This window comes from Acartia tonsa, chromosome 7 (genome assembly GCF_053477335.1).
Source record: "Acartia tonsa isolate MP-2025a chromosome 7, ASM5347733v1, whole genome shotgun sequence".
Classification (NCBI taxonomy): domain Eukaryota; kingdom Metazoa; phylum Arthropoda; class Copepoda; order Calanoida; family Acartiidae; genus Acartia; species Acartia tonsa.
In genome coordinates, this window is record NC_137266.1 from 51,143,261 (window position 1) to 51,157,484 (window position 14,224).

General features: G+C 31.8%; 1 protein-coding gene across 1 annotated transcript; it reads right to left on the minus strand.

Annotated features, from left to right (window-relative positions):
* Positions 1-1,571: 1,571 nt before the first annotated feature.
* LOC145323945 (uncharacterized) lies at positions 1,572-9,792 on the minus strand. The gene is made up of 8 exons (XM_080166559.1): positions 9,729-9,792; positions 7,907-8,914; positions 7,277-7,485; positions 6,125-6,241; positions 5,446-5,699; positions 5,097-5,278; positions 4,734-4,784; positions 1,572-2,890 (listed from the first exon to the last, which is right to left on the minus strand). The coding sequence occupies exons 2-8, from the start codon at positions 8,895-8,897 to the stop codon at positions 2,445-2,447; spliced, it is 2,250 nt and encodes a 749-aa protein (XP_080022685.1). The 5' UTR covers positions 8,898-8,914; positions 9,729-9,792; the 3' UTR covers positions 1,572-2,444.
* Positions 9,793-14,224: the final 4,432 nt, after the last annotated feature.

The following is a 14,224-nucleotide window of genomic DNA, read 5'->3' on the forward strand; positions in this document are numbered from 1 at the left end:
TTTCAAAGACACGCAATAAGCCTCAACCACCAAACTAATTTAACTTCCTTAGTCAAGGCAACCTTAGCCTCACACAGCCTAAGTCACACTTTGTCGGAACCAGTCAAAATAATGTGCTACCAAGATATACTTGATTTTCTCAGCTATTAATTGATTAAAGTAGACTTCTAATCTTTATAAGAATTTTTAGCTCCCCAATTAGCATCTACTTGTTAACTTAAACGGTCCGTCAGTCTGTCTGTAATGGTCTAGATAAAATCTAATTTAATATCGGAAATGAAAATTTAGATTTTTTATTAATTTTATCCTGATCTATTCAAATTGACCAAGTCTATGTCTGTTTTTACCCTTTTTATTTAATTAACTTGGAAGTTCTTATAATTTTTAATATGTGACCTTTGCTTCTTATGGATGTTGTTATCCTTATTTAAATGAATTTATTGCAAAAATGGGCAACCATACTTAATTAATTATTTACAGTTCAATAATTTCTTCTTTCTATACCATATATGCATATATATTATCTATCTATCTTTTAGGGATAGGGATCTAAAGTGATAAGACAATGGCCGGTAAATTGATGTACATCTTCTTCTGTAGTTTACAATTAGTGGTTGAAACGTTTGGATATTCTACTTATTGAACCAACAAATCAAAATTCACCAAAAGTCCTCAAAGTTGTTAAGCCAATGAATAAGAAAACGTGGGTATTGTTGGTTTTATGACTTCGCCTGTTAAGTAACCTTTCGTCATATTTTCACAGTAGCCTTTCTCCTATTTCTAGCCCCTGTGGGGGGGATCTAACCCAGCCTAGCCAATTGCCTAACCCTGTGAGACAGTCATTAAAACTTCCTAACCTAAAAAGAACCTTTCAAAAGCTAAGCTGAAAAAAACAATAACACGCCCTTTAAGAGGCGATGTGTCGAAACCCACAATCCCCGAAAATGATTATGTTAGTTGCAAATATGTACTAATATGTACAAGTGAAAAGCATTAAATTATGCAATTAGTAATGTACCTGTAAAATACCTAATCCTACCCTTCTTAACCTTCTATAACCTGACAGAATTGTTCTATCAATTAAAACCTTTATGATATATCTTCTTCATATGTTCTTTTGTTCAAACATGCTAATTTTGGGATTTCTTAAGCATTATTTTCATGTAATTTTTCAACCTTTTTTATTTTATTTTCTTCAGATTTAAACCTTTCATAATGACAATCCGCAAGTGATATATTGGTACTTCAGTATTATATAGTTCAAGATATTTTAACATTAGTCAGATTTGAAGAAAATTTGATCTAAAAATTATCATTCATAGATTAGAACGTTTGTACAAAAATAGTGTTATTGAAAGTGCGGTTTTATTTTAGTAGTCATAAACAAAACAAAATCTAAAATTAAATTAAGAAAAATGTTTAATTTGAAGGACAAAATAAGTTATAGAGTAGCTATAATTGTATGCATAGAAAAATATAAATCAAAGCTTTTTATAAAATATATTAAAATTATATTAAAAGCAAATACAATTGCAATGTTATATAATCAAATGAATAATATTAAAACTAAAATAATCATTATAAAAACATTAAACATCAATATTAAAATAAGTACAATATAAGGGGAATGGAGTCTCCAAATTAGTTTACAATTTTGAATAAGCATTTAAACATATAAAGAATATGATATATGAGTATTTAAAAAGAAACTAAAAAAGTAATTGAATATCAGTTTTTTAGAAGGGGGGGGGGGGACGAATTGGGTGAGTAGGGTTTGGTTAAAAAATGGACTACTTCTAAATATACATTTAATACAAAACATTTTAGAAAATAATATAAAACAAAATTAATTTGTTTTATATTATCCTAAATCTGATCTTAAATGGAAAATATGTTTTTGTAAATCTATTTATTATTTGATAATTATCAATTCATTTGAAAGCATTCATATGTTCTAAAGATAAAATAAGTATTATTCCAGTATGGATTTAAAACCGATTAATATCCGCTGGATTAGAACCGTTTCTCAGCCATACTTAAAATCATGTATATAATTGTATTACAGACAACTTTACGAATATTGAAATGAAAATCATAAAATTATTACTAGTTTTGTTAGCCCTGAGGAGGGCCCGAACTTATAAAACTGGTTTTAATTTTATAAATTATTATTTTAATATCCACACAAAACTGTCTATAATACAATGCGATAAATAACTATTTCTCAAATTAGATATTTTGAAAGAAAATATTTAAGTGCCAACAATCGGTCTCTAGGGGCGAAGCCGCTAATAACCAATATAGGAATCATTTTTGCAAAGTTTAAAATCAGAAGAGCTATTCTAACATACCTAAGTAGCTTCCTATTATGGACGGTTAATATAGAAAAGCTTAGCTTAGTCAGGCTTTTGATAATGAATTTATATCATCAAATAATAATCAATTTACAAATCATTGTTCCACTCAAGTTTGTCAGGATTAAATGTATATTTAGTGAGTAATCTCCATTCTTTATCCTGACCATATACCCAAATCTTTTCCTGATACTGAATATTCCCACTAGCAGCATATTTGTATAAACGATAGTACCTATTCTCCTCCCCATCATCTCCACTTTTGGCAAATTTACGTTGCCCAAAGCAACTATCTCCATTATTAAATATAATTCTGTAACATCCATCCTGGAGTTTGTTCTCGTGAAATCTATAAATACTCTTTTGCTTTGTATATGTTTCATATAACTTTGTGAACCCTGGTATTTCCTGTGTTTGATACACCTTGAAATTCTTCTCATAGCCATATGACCCACCATATACCAAAGTATCCCAGCATTCATCTTTAACAAAGTTCTCATCTGTTCTTGGTATGTCATCAAAATCAGGGACATAACCTAGATTAATTTTGTTTATTAGCTTTTATATAATTCATTTATTTTCATCAGTCGGTCACTACAGTAAGTATAATGTCTAATATTTATATTGATAAGAGTTTTTAAATGCGAAGCTTTTCTATTAGGGTCGGTCTGTACGTCTGAGACAGATACCTTTTTTTGTTAATTTAGGCATGTTAGAATTGTCTTATCAATTTCAAACTTTGCATGGTGATTCCTGTAGTTGATAGGTACGATTTAGAAAGCGTAGCAACTCTATAACCACTACCAGAATGTCCGTACATTCATTTTAAACATGTTGATTTTTTACTTTTTTAAAAACAAATTTTTATGTGATCTAATTATCCGATTGTTATGATTTTTGGTATATTGATTCCTGGGACAACAAAGTACAATATTAAAAGCAAAGCAACTCTATAATCAAGTCCTAAAAATGTAAGTCTGTCCATAAACATTTTCCTGTATCAAGAAGTTTTTCAGCAAATTTACTCATGATTTTGCTTTGACTCTTATTCATTTATATTCTGATTATTCAGTTCTGACACTATACAAGTGTTAATTTCCGTTTGTCCTACTGTTTTAGAGCTTCGCTTTTATGGATGTTGTCATCCTTGTTTTTTAAATGATAATTTCTTGTCAATGTGCACTATTTTCTTGCATTTTAAACCTGTAATATGGGACATATTTATGCTGATTTTTGAATCAATTGTCACTTTAAAAATATCAGTCAGTTTTTATTTGTCTGTCTGATTTATTGAGCTTCGTATCTATGGATGTTGTTATCCTCGTTCATTATTTTATTTGTAAGTATTCAAGAAACACTGAAGGCATAATTTATTTTTCTGGTCATTTAGTGAATTTTCTTAGAGGTGTGGTAATTTATGTCTTCAGCAGATGAATGATGGTCCAGCTGTTTATGAGATCTTGCTGAATTTAGATCATAACAGATATAGACAAAAATATGCTGATCTCCAGTTTTAATTTTTCTCTCTCAAAAAGCTGCGAAATTAACCACAAATCTCAGATGTTTTTGATAACAGGACGTTTTTTGTCAATTTGTATATATCCCACTGTGAGGAAGATGATTCCTATATCCATAATACAATGTAGAATGATGTCTGTCTGTCCGTCTGTCCTTTAAGATCTCGGTAACCACTGAACCGATCTGATTCTACTCTTCGGGATTTATACCTATTGGTCCTATGGTGGTTTTAAGCTATTTTCTTGGGGGGTGGGACACCCCCAACCCCCCCAAAAATGAAAATTTGCCCCCCCCCCCCAAAAAAAAACTACTTCACATAAATTATTGGCGGCAGAACCAGAAATAGATTTTTTTACCTTAAATTTAAAATTTTTTTTAAATTATCTCCTGGGGCTTCGTCCCTAGAGGCTAGGGGCGAAACCGCTAGTGACGTCATATAAAGGGAAAAGAAAAAGGGAAGGGGGGGGGGAAGAAAATCTCTTCAAAAGAGATGGGAGAAAAGGGAATCGTCTTCCTGACAGTGGGACAGATTGGGCTTCGTCATCTAAAGGTGATTAGAAAATGAATTTCTATATATACAAACTAGCGGCTACGCCCCCTAGAAGCCTCTAGGGTACTTAAGGTAAGAGGGGGAAAGTCATCCCATTTTAAATTTGAGTTTCAAAAGAGTAAAAAAATATTTTTGAGGGGGAGGGAGGGGAGTGAAGACACCCTCCCCAAAAATAGTTTAAAACCTCCCCAGGACCTATAGGAAGCTTCACTGTAAAGGAGAACCTTACCGGTTCAGCAGTTAGCAAGATCCTTTTGGACAGACAAAAAACGCTTACTACTTTATAAAATAGGATGTCTAATGATACTTACATAGATGAGCTCTCCATTCAGGCTTGGCAGTCAAAGCAGCTTCAAAAAATCCTATAACATTTATTTCTATAAGTTAAAAATCTGTAAAGAAAGCCCAAAGCAAATGTAGCTTAAAATTGAAATTAAACCTTAATTTAAAAAAATAATTTAATTTAATGAGTTTCAAGCAATACACATCAAAATAGTCCTATACAGTCTGAAACAGTAAATTGTAAATAGAAGCAATTTTGTCAAGATAAATAAAAAAAATCTGCCAAGAACAAGTACTTTTTAACACTAATTTATATTCTAACATTTAGGTACTCATCTTAAAAGCCTTAAACATGATCTAAAAAGGATTATTAATCCTAAGATGATTCTTACCTGAGAGTAATGAATTGCAAACATCAGTAAATTTCCTCACACACAACTCTGTGGCTTCTATTTCATCAAGGGCCTCTTCAACAGGATTAGAGCCAGGTAGCTCCTCCAGGAATTTCTCAGGAACATGTGCCAGGTAGGTCAGCTTCAGGAGACAGTAGAGCGCTCTCACATAGATCAGAAACCTTAAAAATTGAACTTGATATTAAAGACTGATATAACTTTGAGTAATATCATTCTTTGGTATATAAAATATCCAACTTATTTTCCCAGTATTTTTATTGTACATATTTTATTCAAAAATAATCTATCTAATCTGTATTTCATGGAAATTTGAATTCACTATTCATACCTGTGAGCATGATAGAGTGGTTCCAATGAGTTGTCACATTTCTTGCTGTAAACGTTGTTTAGGAACTTTTCTATCTGATATTCTCTGAAATCAGTAATTTTCTCCTCAAAGTCTGATAGACCACAATGAAACTTGGAAGCCCACGAAGGTAACTTAGATTGTGATAACAATCCATCTGCTTTGTCCAAAGTCCACTTTATGTTAGAGAAAGGCCATAGTTGTTGGACAAATCTCAGTGTTTTATTCAGAGCATACTAAATAAAGAAAAATTATATTAGTTATAGTGTAAAATATTTCCCAGAATATAAACCAGAGCAGACTAAATGGGAAATATAATTATTGTCTTTATTATTTCTTAATACAAAATTATTTGTTGTTATCTATAATACAAAGAAGCTTGATGTCTGTACGTTACTTAAGATTGCAGACACCACTGAACCAATTAAATTCTGCTCTTCAGGGAACATAAATACTGGTCCTTTGGTGGATTTAAGCTATTTTTTTGGGGGGTGGGTCACCTACAACCCCCCCCAAAAAACAAAAACAAAATTTTTTTTAGGCAATTAATTTAAAATTCTACTTTATTTTCTTTCTTAGATTACCTCTTAGGGAAAAAGCCCCTAGAGGTTAGGGGCAAAGCCACTAGTTAAAAATAAAAAAAATAACAAATAAATTACACCTGTGCATTGTCATGTTTTGTTTTTAAATCCTTGAATCTTGCAGCTGCATAAGCAGTAAAAGAATCTCTATCATCTTTCATAAAGTTTAAGAAACTCCGGGAATTCTGTTCTGATCCCTTAAAAAATATTCATATAATTCATTAAATAAATGTTTGATAATGAATCTTTCTTGACAAACATCAATTGATTAATAAATATTTTTCTCTAGCTTTCAAATATATTATCTACTAGAGTTGGCTCGATATAACTATCTCCATATTGGCTAGTTTTCTATATGCATATCTATTTCTCAATAAATCTATTTTCCTCACCCAGCATTACTATTTAAACGGAAGTAAATATTTAATAATTTAAATAATCTTAAAAAGATCTTTTAAATTATATTTTTTTCTTTATATTACCATCTTTATATTACCAAGGGTTTATTATATGATTACAATTTTACTTCAATATTTGAACACACAAAGTGTCGCCACAATCGAATTCTTTTAAAACAGAGTTTTCTTAAATTTATTATATCATAAATTTAAATTTTCTTTTTTATGATTAGAAATTAAATACTTCATTATAATGTAAATAGCAACATGAAATGAAAAAAATGAATTTGTTTTTAATAAAGTAAAATAATGGGTCTTATCGTTCTGGGCAATGAGAGTTTATTATGGATTATTGGAGCACTATGAGTTTTCAACAAATAGTCCTTGGAAAACTTGAGCTCGTTTATAGACATTTATTTCCTATATAGATCTGACATGGATCTTGAAGCAATTAAGCAGGCCGTTTTGTACAGGTTAAAAATTGGAAGATTTCATTAAATAAAAGTTATCGCAAATATACTTAGTAAATAATTATTTACACCTAACGCTTAAGAAAAATGAGCCCTCAAAAATATCAAATATTTGTATAAATCTAAATAAATTTATAAATAAAGATATATACTATACTAAAGATGTTAATAATTGTACCTACTGCTGCTATATCTGGCATGTTATACTAGAGAGAGTACCAGGTATGCCTTGGACCATAAACATTTGGGAGTTCAAGACAAATTTATGCAATGAAAGGGTTGCTTGTCAGGTGGATATTACTTCACTTAATATCCTATAGTGGGCATTAAAGTATTACATTAGATAATAAGAAGATTTACTTACCTTGTAATTATCTTTCAGCATAATTAACCCAAAATGCACAAAGCAACTATCTAGTACAAGTTTCGGGTTTGGTCCAGGGGTATTGTCCAGAAATCTGAGCATGCCTCCACTCTTTTCAATTTTCTGGGCCAATGAAGGTCTGAGGGCAATAGACCAAAGCCTGGTCCTCTTGTCTCTTCCATGAAGGCCAGTCAATTTTATTTTAGCCACTGAAATAGTTATAAACGAATAAGATATATATGCCTTAGTAAGCTTTTTAAGATCATAGAACTGGCTTTGTAAGCCAACAAATATATCTACTATAGTCCAGGTATTTCGGTATACATATATAGGGGATAAAAAGACCCGACATTTTTTCAAATGTCATATAAGTATATTACACCAAAGATTCTTGTTTTTATGGCCGTATAAAACCAGTCACATTGGTGAGCATTGAAAACTAAACTGGTAAGTGATAAGTAATACAAAGTAGATTTATTCTGTTTATTTTACAGATTTTTCAACATAATATCATAAAACAGTCAGTAGTAGGCTGACAATTCATTTTTAATTTACCGAGACACTTTGTAGTGACATAACAAATTATGAATAAGTGATACACCACACATTTTTAATTGAAAAGCAAGCTACCTTTCTCCAAGATGTCATCAGCATTGAACAAGCCAAGTGTTTGCATGCTCTTCTCTATCTCATGGTCAGTAAAGGTTAAGCCAGGATCAATATTATGCTTCTTCATGCCAGGGACATTTACATTCTTCAAGCTAGGATTACTATTGTTCATCTTCAAGTCAGGATTAAAATAAAGATTTTTTGTGAATCCTCGGTCACTAATTTCTATCATTTGTTTGTTTTGATCTTTACTTAGACAGTTCATAACAGTGCCCACATCTCTGACCAAAGTTTTTAGATGACATTTCCTGGCTTTGTTCATGAATACTCTGACTAAAGATTGTATAAACCAACTTCCACTTCTAGTTCTATACGACACATAGCCAGGTATTGCACTATACACTATGTACATGTCCTGCCAAATAGAATCATATTGAGCTGATGATGAATCTACCATGATCTTATTTGATATACCAACTTCTTCATCCTCTCCTCTACATGCCTGGAAAGCAAAAAACTTCGGCTTTCCTTTAAGCTCTACACAGGTAAACTTTCTTAAGATTTTTTCAGTTTCCAACGTCTGTCCATCAGAACATATTATTGAGCTCTCTTTCCCATGTGACATGATGAACACCATGAGCATATCTGTAGTTTTCATCAATGGATTTTTTCTTATGGAATCTAATTCATATAAAGTTTCTTGTTTAGTGCGATCAATGTGGGTGTTAACTTCAAACCCTAATTGTTTGCAAAGTTCTTTTAGATTTTTGACATCTTCCATACTACCCTCCCTGCGTTCATGGTTTGGTATTATGTCATAATTAAAAATTACTGCAAGTCCTCTTGGTGAAGTTTTCATCGGATAATTATCCCAGTCTTTTTCAAAATAGGTTTCAGTTGCCGGCCTTACTCTGATATCTTGTTGCTCTTTGGGACCATCATTAAATGTTTTTTTTATCTGTTCTGCAATATCAGAAAGGCTGTCTGTATTTGTAGATTGACTGTAAGCCATAGTTCTAGTTCTGTTTCCTAAAAAATAACAGAAAGAAATTATTTATCCTAATTTCCTATAGTTGTATTTTCACCCTAAGCCATGTTATTTTAAAAGCAATTTTCATACTCTTCAACTTTAATATTATTTAATGGTTTTGCATGTATTTATTTTCTGTTGGGTATAGGCCTCCCCAATGCAGGGACTTAAATATCTTTCATTAATTAGGTACAGTGTGTTTTTAACATAAATAGAAATACACTGCCATAACTACTGAAAGACTGCCACAAGTAGACCCTATTATTACACAAATTAGAAGCTTTCAGCTTCATTAACAAAAAAGTGATACAGTAAAAAAGTATGCATAATAGAAATTTCATAATTATAAGCTTATTTTGGACATATAGTTAAAATGCTAGGAACTGATTACATTTTTACAAAAAACTACACCTTTTCATTAAACTCCATTTAAATATACTATGGAAAAATAGGTTTTTGAGGTATAAATGGTTGAAAACTGTGAAACTTTTTACTATATAAAATATAGCAAGCCAATGAAGAATAAAATACTTATGATTAAAATCTGTCTATGGTAATTGGGTTAAATTATATTGAGTTATAAATACACACTGTAAAACAAACCAGCGGCTATGCCCTTAGCCACTTGGGGCTTTGCCCCAAGAGGTAACATTAAAAAATTTAGCTGTCTACCTAAAAAAAATAGCCTAAAACCACCACAGGACTGGTAGGTATATTCTCTGAAGAGTACAATCTAATTGGTTCAGTGATTACCGAGATCTTAAGGAACAGAGTGACAGACATTATTCTACTTTTTATTATAGATGATAATACCTGGCTTGTTTTGTGAGTAGAATTCAAAATCTAATTAGCACTTTCTATACATTTTTGAATATCTGAAATTTATATATCATCAGGTCTTCATTTGAATGAAACAGAGCTTTTTTAAAAATCCATAGAAAACAAGGATATCACTACCCAAGCAAGCAAAGCACAATGACTAACTTCTACCTGTAGAGACTAGTTTGATTCTCCTAACTACCTTAAAAATCTTATAATTGATACAATGTTATCTGCTGATGATTTTTTATGAAAATACACCCTACCAAAGGAGGATCCAGTTTACGAATTATATTTAGTCCGTCAGTCTGTCATCCATGCTATGAAAACATTTATTAAATCATAAATAAACAGTGCACAGTGGGGCAAATTTTGATCACAAATATACAATTATTTACAGGCATTTTTGGTTTTTCAATAAAGCTAATTCATACACATATTGTTAATTTGAAGCGATCTAAATAAAACTTTAATAGGAAGGAAGGAACACTAGCACTGTAAAATAAATCACTGTAAAGCGAAAGGACAAGGGGCCGACACTAGTTCCCAAAGTTTTATTATTACGTTTTCTTATGATTGGCTGAACAACTATAGGGACTTTTAATGAATATTTTTTAATTTGCTTTATTAAGTTGACTGTCCATAAACGTTTCAACCACTCATTATAATCTACAGAAGGTGTATATTTGTGTAATAAATTCAGAGATGTAAATCAATTTATCAGCTTTTGTCTTATCCTTTTAGATCCCTGCAAATAAATTGTCATTGTCACATTGTGCAGGGTAAAAACAAGGATGACAACACCCATAAAAGCGAAGCTCTGAAAAGGTAGGACAAACGGACATTAAAACTTATATAGTGTCAGAACTGAATAATCAGAATATAAATGTATAGGAGTCGAAGAAAAATTGTTGAAAAACTGCTTGATACAGGATAATGTTTATGAACATACTTACATTATAGGGCTTTATTATAGAGCTGCTTCGCTTATCAGATCAGATCAAAAATCAGATCAATCGGATAATTAGATCACATAAAAATTTGTTGTTAAAAAATCAACATGTTTAAAATAGACGTACGGACATTCTGGTAATGATTATAGAGTTGCTACTAAATTTGCTAGAGTTGCTTTTTCTAGATTGTACCTAACTACTAAAGGAATCACCATGCAAAGTATAAAATCGATAGGACAATTAGGACAACGAAAAAAGCTATCTGTCACGGACGTACCGACGGATAAACGTACGGACCTACCCTAATTATAGAAAAGCTTCGCTTTTTAAAAATAACTACGGCTGATGATAATATTTGAATGTGTTTACCTAACAACTAAACTATAAAAGTATAAATTTTAATTCGAGGAAGATAAGAAAAATTTATATTCCTTGGAAATATCTCTTAATTTTAACAATTATATAATGTTGGATGGAGGCGTGCAGAGTTATTTTTTCAATGGGGGTGTAAAGGTGTTTTAGATTTAGTTGGAGTCATAAAAGGGGTGGCTAACAGAATAAGCTCCCTCTATTTAAATACTAATCTAAAATATTATAACTATTTCATAGATTTATAAGAAGTTTCACTGTAAAAGGGAACCATGTGTTGGTCTGGCATTTTGCGAGATCTTATACTACAGTCAGTACCAGAACAGAGAGTCATCCTGTTAAATTTAGATTTTCAAGCGGCAATTTCCCAATAAGCACTCCAGGTGTGAGGGGGGGGGGGGGATGTCATCACCTCTATTTTCAAGTCAAAAACATAAACAGAGAAATTACATATTTTCATCATAGGTCACATTAAAAAAACAAACAAAAAGCAACGTGACTTATGTATTTCATTATTTATTATCGTTAATTAGTGTATATAATTACTAGGCCTCTAGGGGCACTTCAGGGAAGGGGTTAATTTCGACGACCCAACTTTTTATTTTATATTCATAAAGAAAAGGGGAGGGGCGGGGGAGTTGACCATTTTTAATTTTAGTTTGAAAAAGCAATATAATTATAATTTTAAGGTGGGTGATTGATTTTTTTCTAGGGGCGATTTCTCTTCAGAGGGTGGTGGTTCCCCCTCCTCAAATTATCATAAACCTTCCCTGGACCTATGAGAAGCTTTCTTGTAAAGGAGAACCATATCGGTTCAGCGGTTAGTGACATCCTTTAGTAAACACTGCACAAACAGAAAGTCAAAGATCCTGTTAGTTTTATAAGAGGATAAATACATAAATTTTTATCATAGGTCATATAAAGAACAAACAAAAAACAACGTGACTTATTTTATATCTTAACAAGGATGACAACATCTATAAAAGCGAAGCTCTGAAACGGTAGGACAAAAGGACATTAACACTTGTATGGTGTCAGAACTGAATAATCAAAATATAGTATTAGAGTCGAAGCAAAATTGCAAGTAAATTTGTTGAAATTAGCTTAATGCAGGATAATGTTTAAGGACATACTTACATTAGGACTTGATTATAGAGTTGCTTCGATTATAATATTCTACTTTGTTGTCCCAGGAATCAGTATACCAAAAATCATAACAATTTGATGTTCAAAAAGTCAAAAAATCAACATGTTAAAAATGGACGTACGGACATTCTGGTAACGATTATAGAGTTGCTACGCTTTCTAAATTGTACCTAACTACTACAGGGATCACCATAAAAAACTTGAAGTCGAGAGGACAATTCTAACATGCCTAAATTAACGAAAAAAGCTATCCGTTACGGACGGACGGAAGTACGGACGGACCGACCCTAATTATAGAAAAGCTTCGCTTTTTAAAAGTGTATAATATTATAAGTTCAAGTCCAAATATCTGCTTATGTCATACAGTCATAGGTGATTAAAATTTTCCATTAAATTAACAAGGATAACACCATCCACATAAGCTCAACAAATTAGACAGACAAACAAATATATAAAGAAATATTGTAACGGCATAATAGATGTAAAACAAGGATGACAACTTCCATAAAAGCGAAGCACCGGAATGGTACGATAGACAAAAATTAACACTTGAGAGTATCAAAATTGTAAGTTAATTTGTTGCGAAACTGATTGAATACAGGATACTTACATTTGTAGGAATTGAATATAATATATAATATCCAGTTTTCTACGAATGCAAAAGGTATAATTATAAGACTAAAACTGGTTTTATATCAGCGAGAGAGAGAATGGTTGATAAGAATTGAAAGTTGTACGGGGAGGAGGTAACATTAAATTTGATGGGTATCATTACATTGGTACCAAATATCATCTTTTTGTTGATTCAAAATTTTGGGTACTTTGATTGAATTATAAACTAGTAGAAGTGTCCAAACTTTTCAGCTAATAATTTATATATTCACAAGCTGTGAATTTTTAATCCTATTATATAAAGTAGTAAGCGTTTTTTGTCTGTCCCGAAGTATCTCGCTAACCGCTGAACAGATATTGTTCTCCTTTACAGTGAAGCTTCTTATAGGTCCTGGGAAGGTTTTAAACTATTTTTGGGGAGGGTGTCTGCAACCCCCTCCCCCCAAAAAATATTTTTATTACTTTTTTAAAACTTTAATTTAAAATGGGAGAAGGTCGACTTTACTCCCTCCTACCGTAGGTGCCTCTAGAGGCTTCTAGGGGGCGTAGCCGCTAGTTATTAATATTTGATGTACAATAATAATCTATGTATGTCTTATCCCTTAAGGTCCATGGATATTATGAAATTGGGAGTGGAGATGTAACAATTAAATGTAAACAGGTACCCAAAGGTTTTATAAATATGATTCCTCCCCCCCACAGAACTATGAACTCTGGCTGCGGCGCTCGGCCCCCTTGCCTGCCTAGCCACAGTGCTCGGCTCCCTAGCCTATAACCTAACCTAACCTAAAATAGTTGTTCTCTGCCAGAGTCATAGTTCTGTCGGTGGGGGGGGGGGGGGGGAGGGAGGGTTTAAAAATTTTCAAAAACGGAAAAAAGTAGGATAACGCCAAAATCTTTCATTAAACCACCCAGCTTTTTGTGGATGCTACTAAAAAGCTGCATTTTAGAGGTTGTTTGAGGCCGCTGACGTGCAATTGAATTGAATATTATCAGCTGCAGCTTATTGGGTAAATTAGGAAAGTCTAGGCGTTTGAACTATATGAATTAAAATTTTCTATTTGAAAAAAATATTTCTTTTTAAATTTCTTAAAATTTGTGTTGTGTGTTTTCTAAAGAAAAAGATAAGGCATTCAAACGTCAACAATTTAGCCATGTTTTTAAAGTCATAAAAGGTTTGGCAGAGATAACAAATTTTATCCTTATTATACAAAGAATTACATTACAAATTGATTTAAATTAGTAGCGCTGCATTAATATAAAAAAAATCTTGGCAGATAATGTCAAACAATTACTATGTTTGCTATGAATAATTTTTATACCTTAAAAACCCGAATAAAAATGCAGTTGAACCTATATTGAAACGAGTTTGACATTCATGTGTAATAGATTTAGACAAAGGTTTTCTAC

Bases quoted from the DNA above. Each gene is read 5' to 3' on its own strand.
- LOC145323945 (XM_080166559.1), bottom strand. From the start codon at position 8,897: ATGGCTTACAGTCAATCTACAAATACAGACAGCCTTTCTGATATTGCA. The intron at 7,486-7,906 runs GTAGCTTGCTTT...TAACTATTTCAG, and splicing joins TGATGACATCTTGGAGAAAG to TGGCTAAAATAAAATTGACT. The intron at 5,279-5,445 runs GTATGAATAGTG...TCAATTTTTAAG, and splicing joins CCACTCTATCATGCTCACAG to GTTTCTGATCTATGTGAGAG.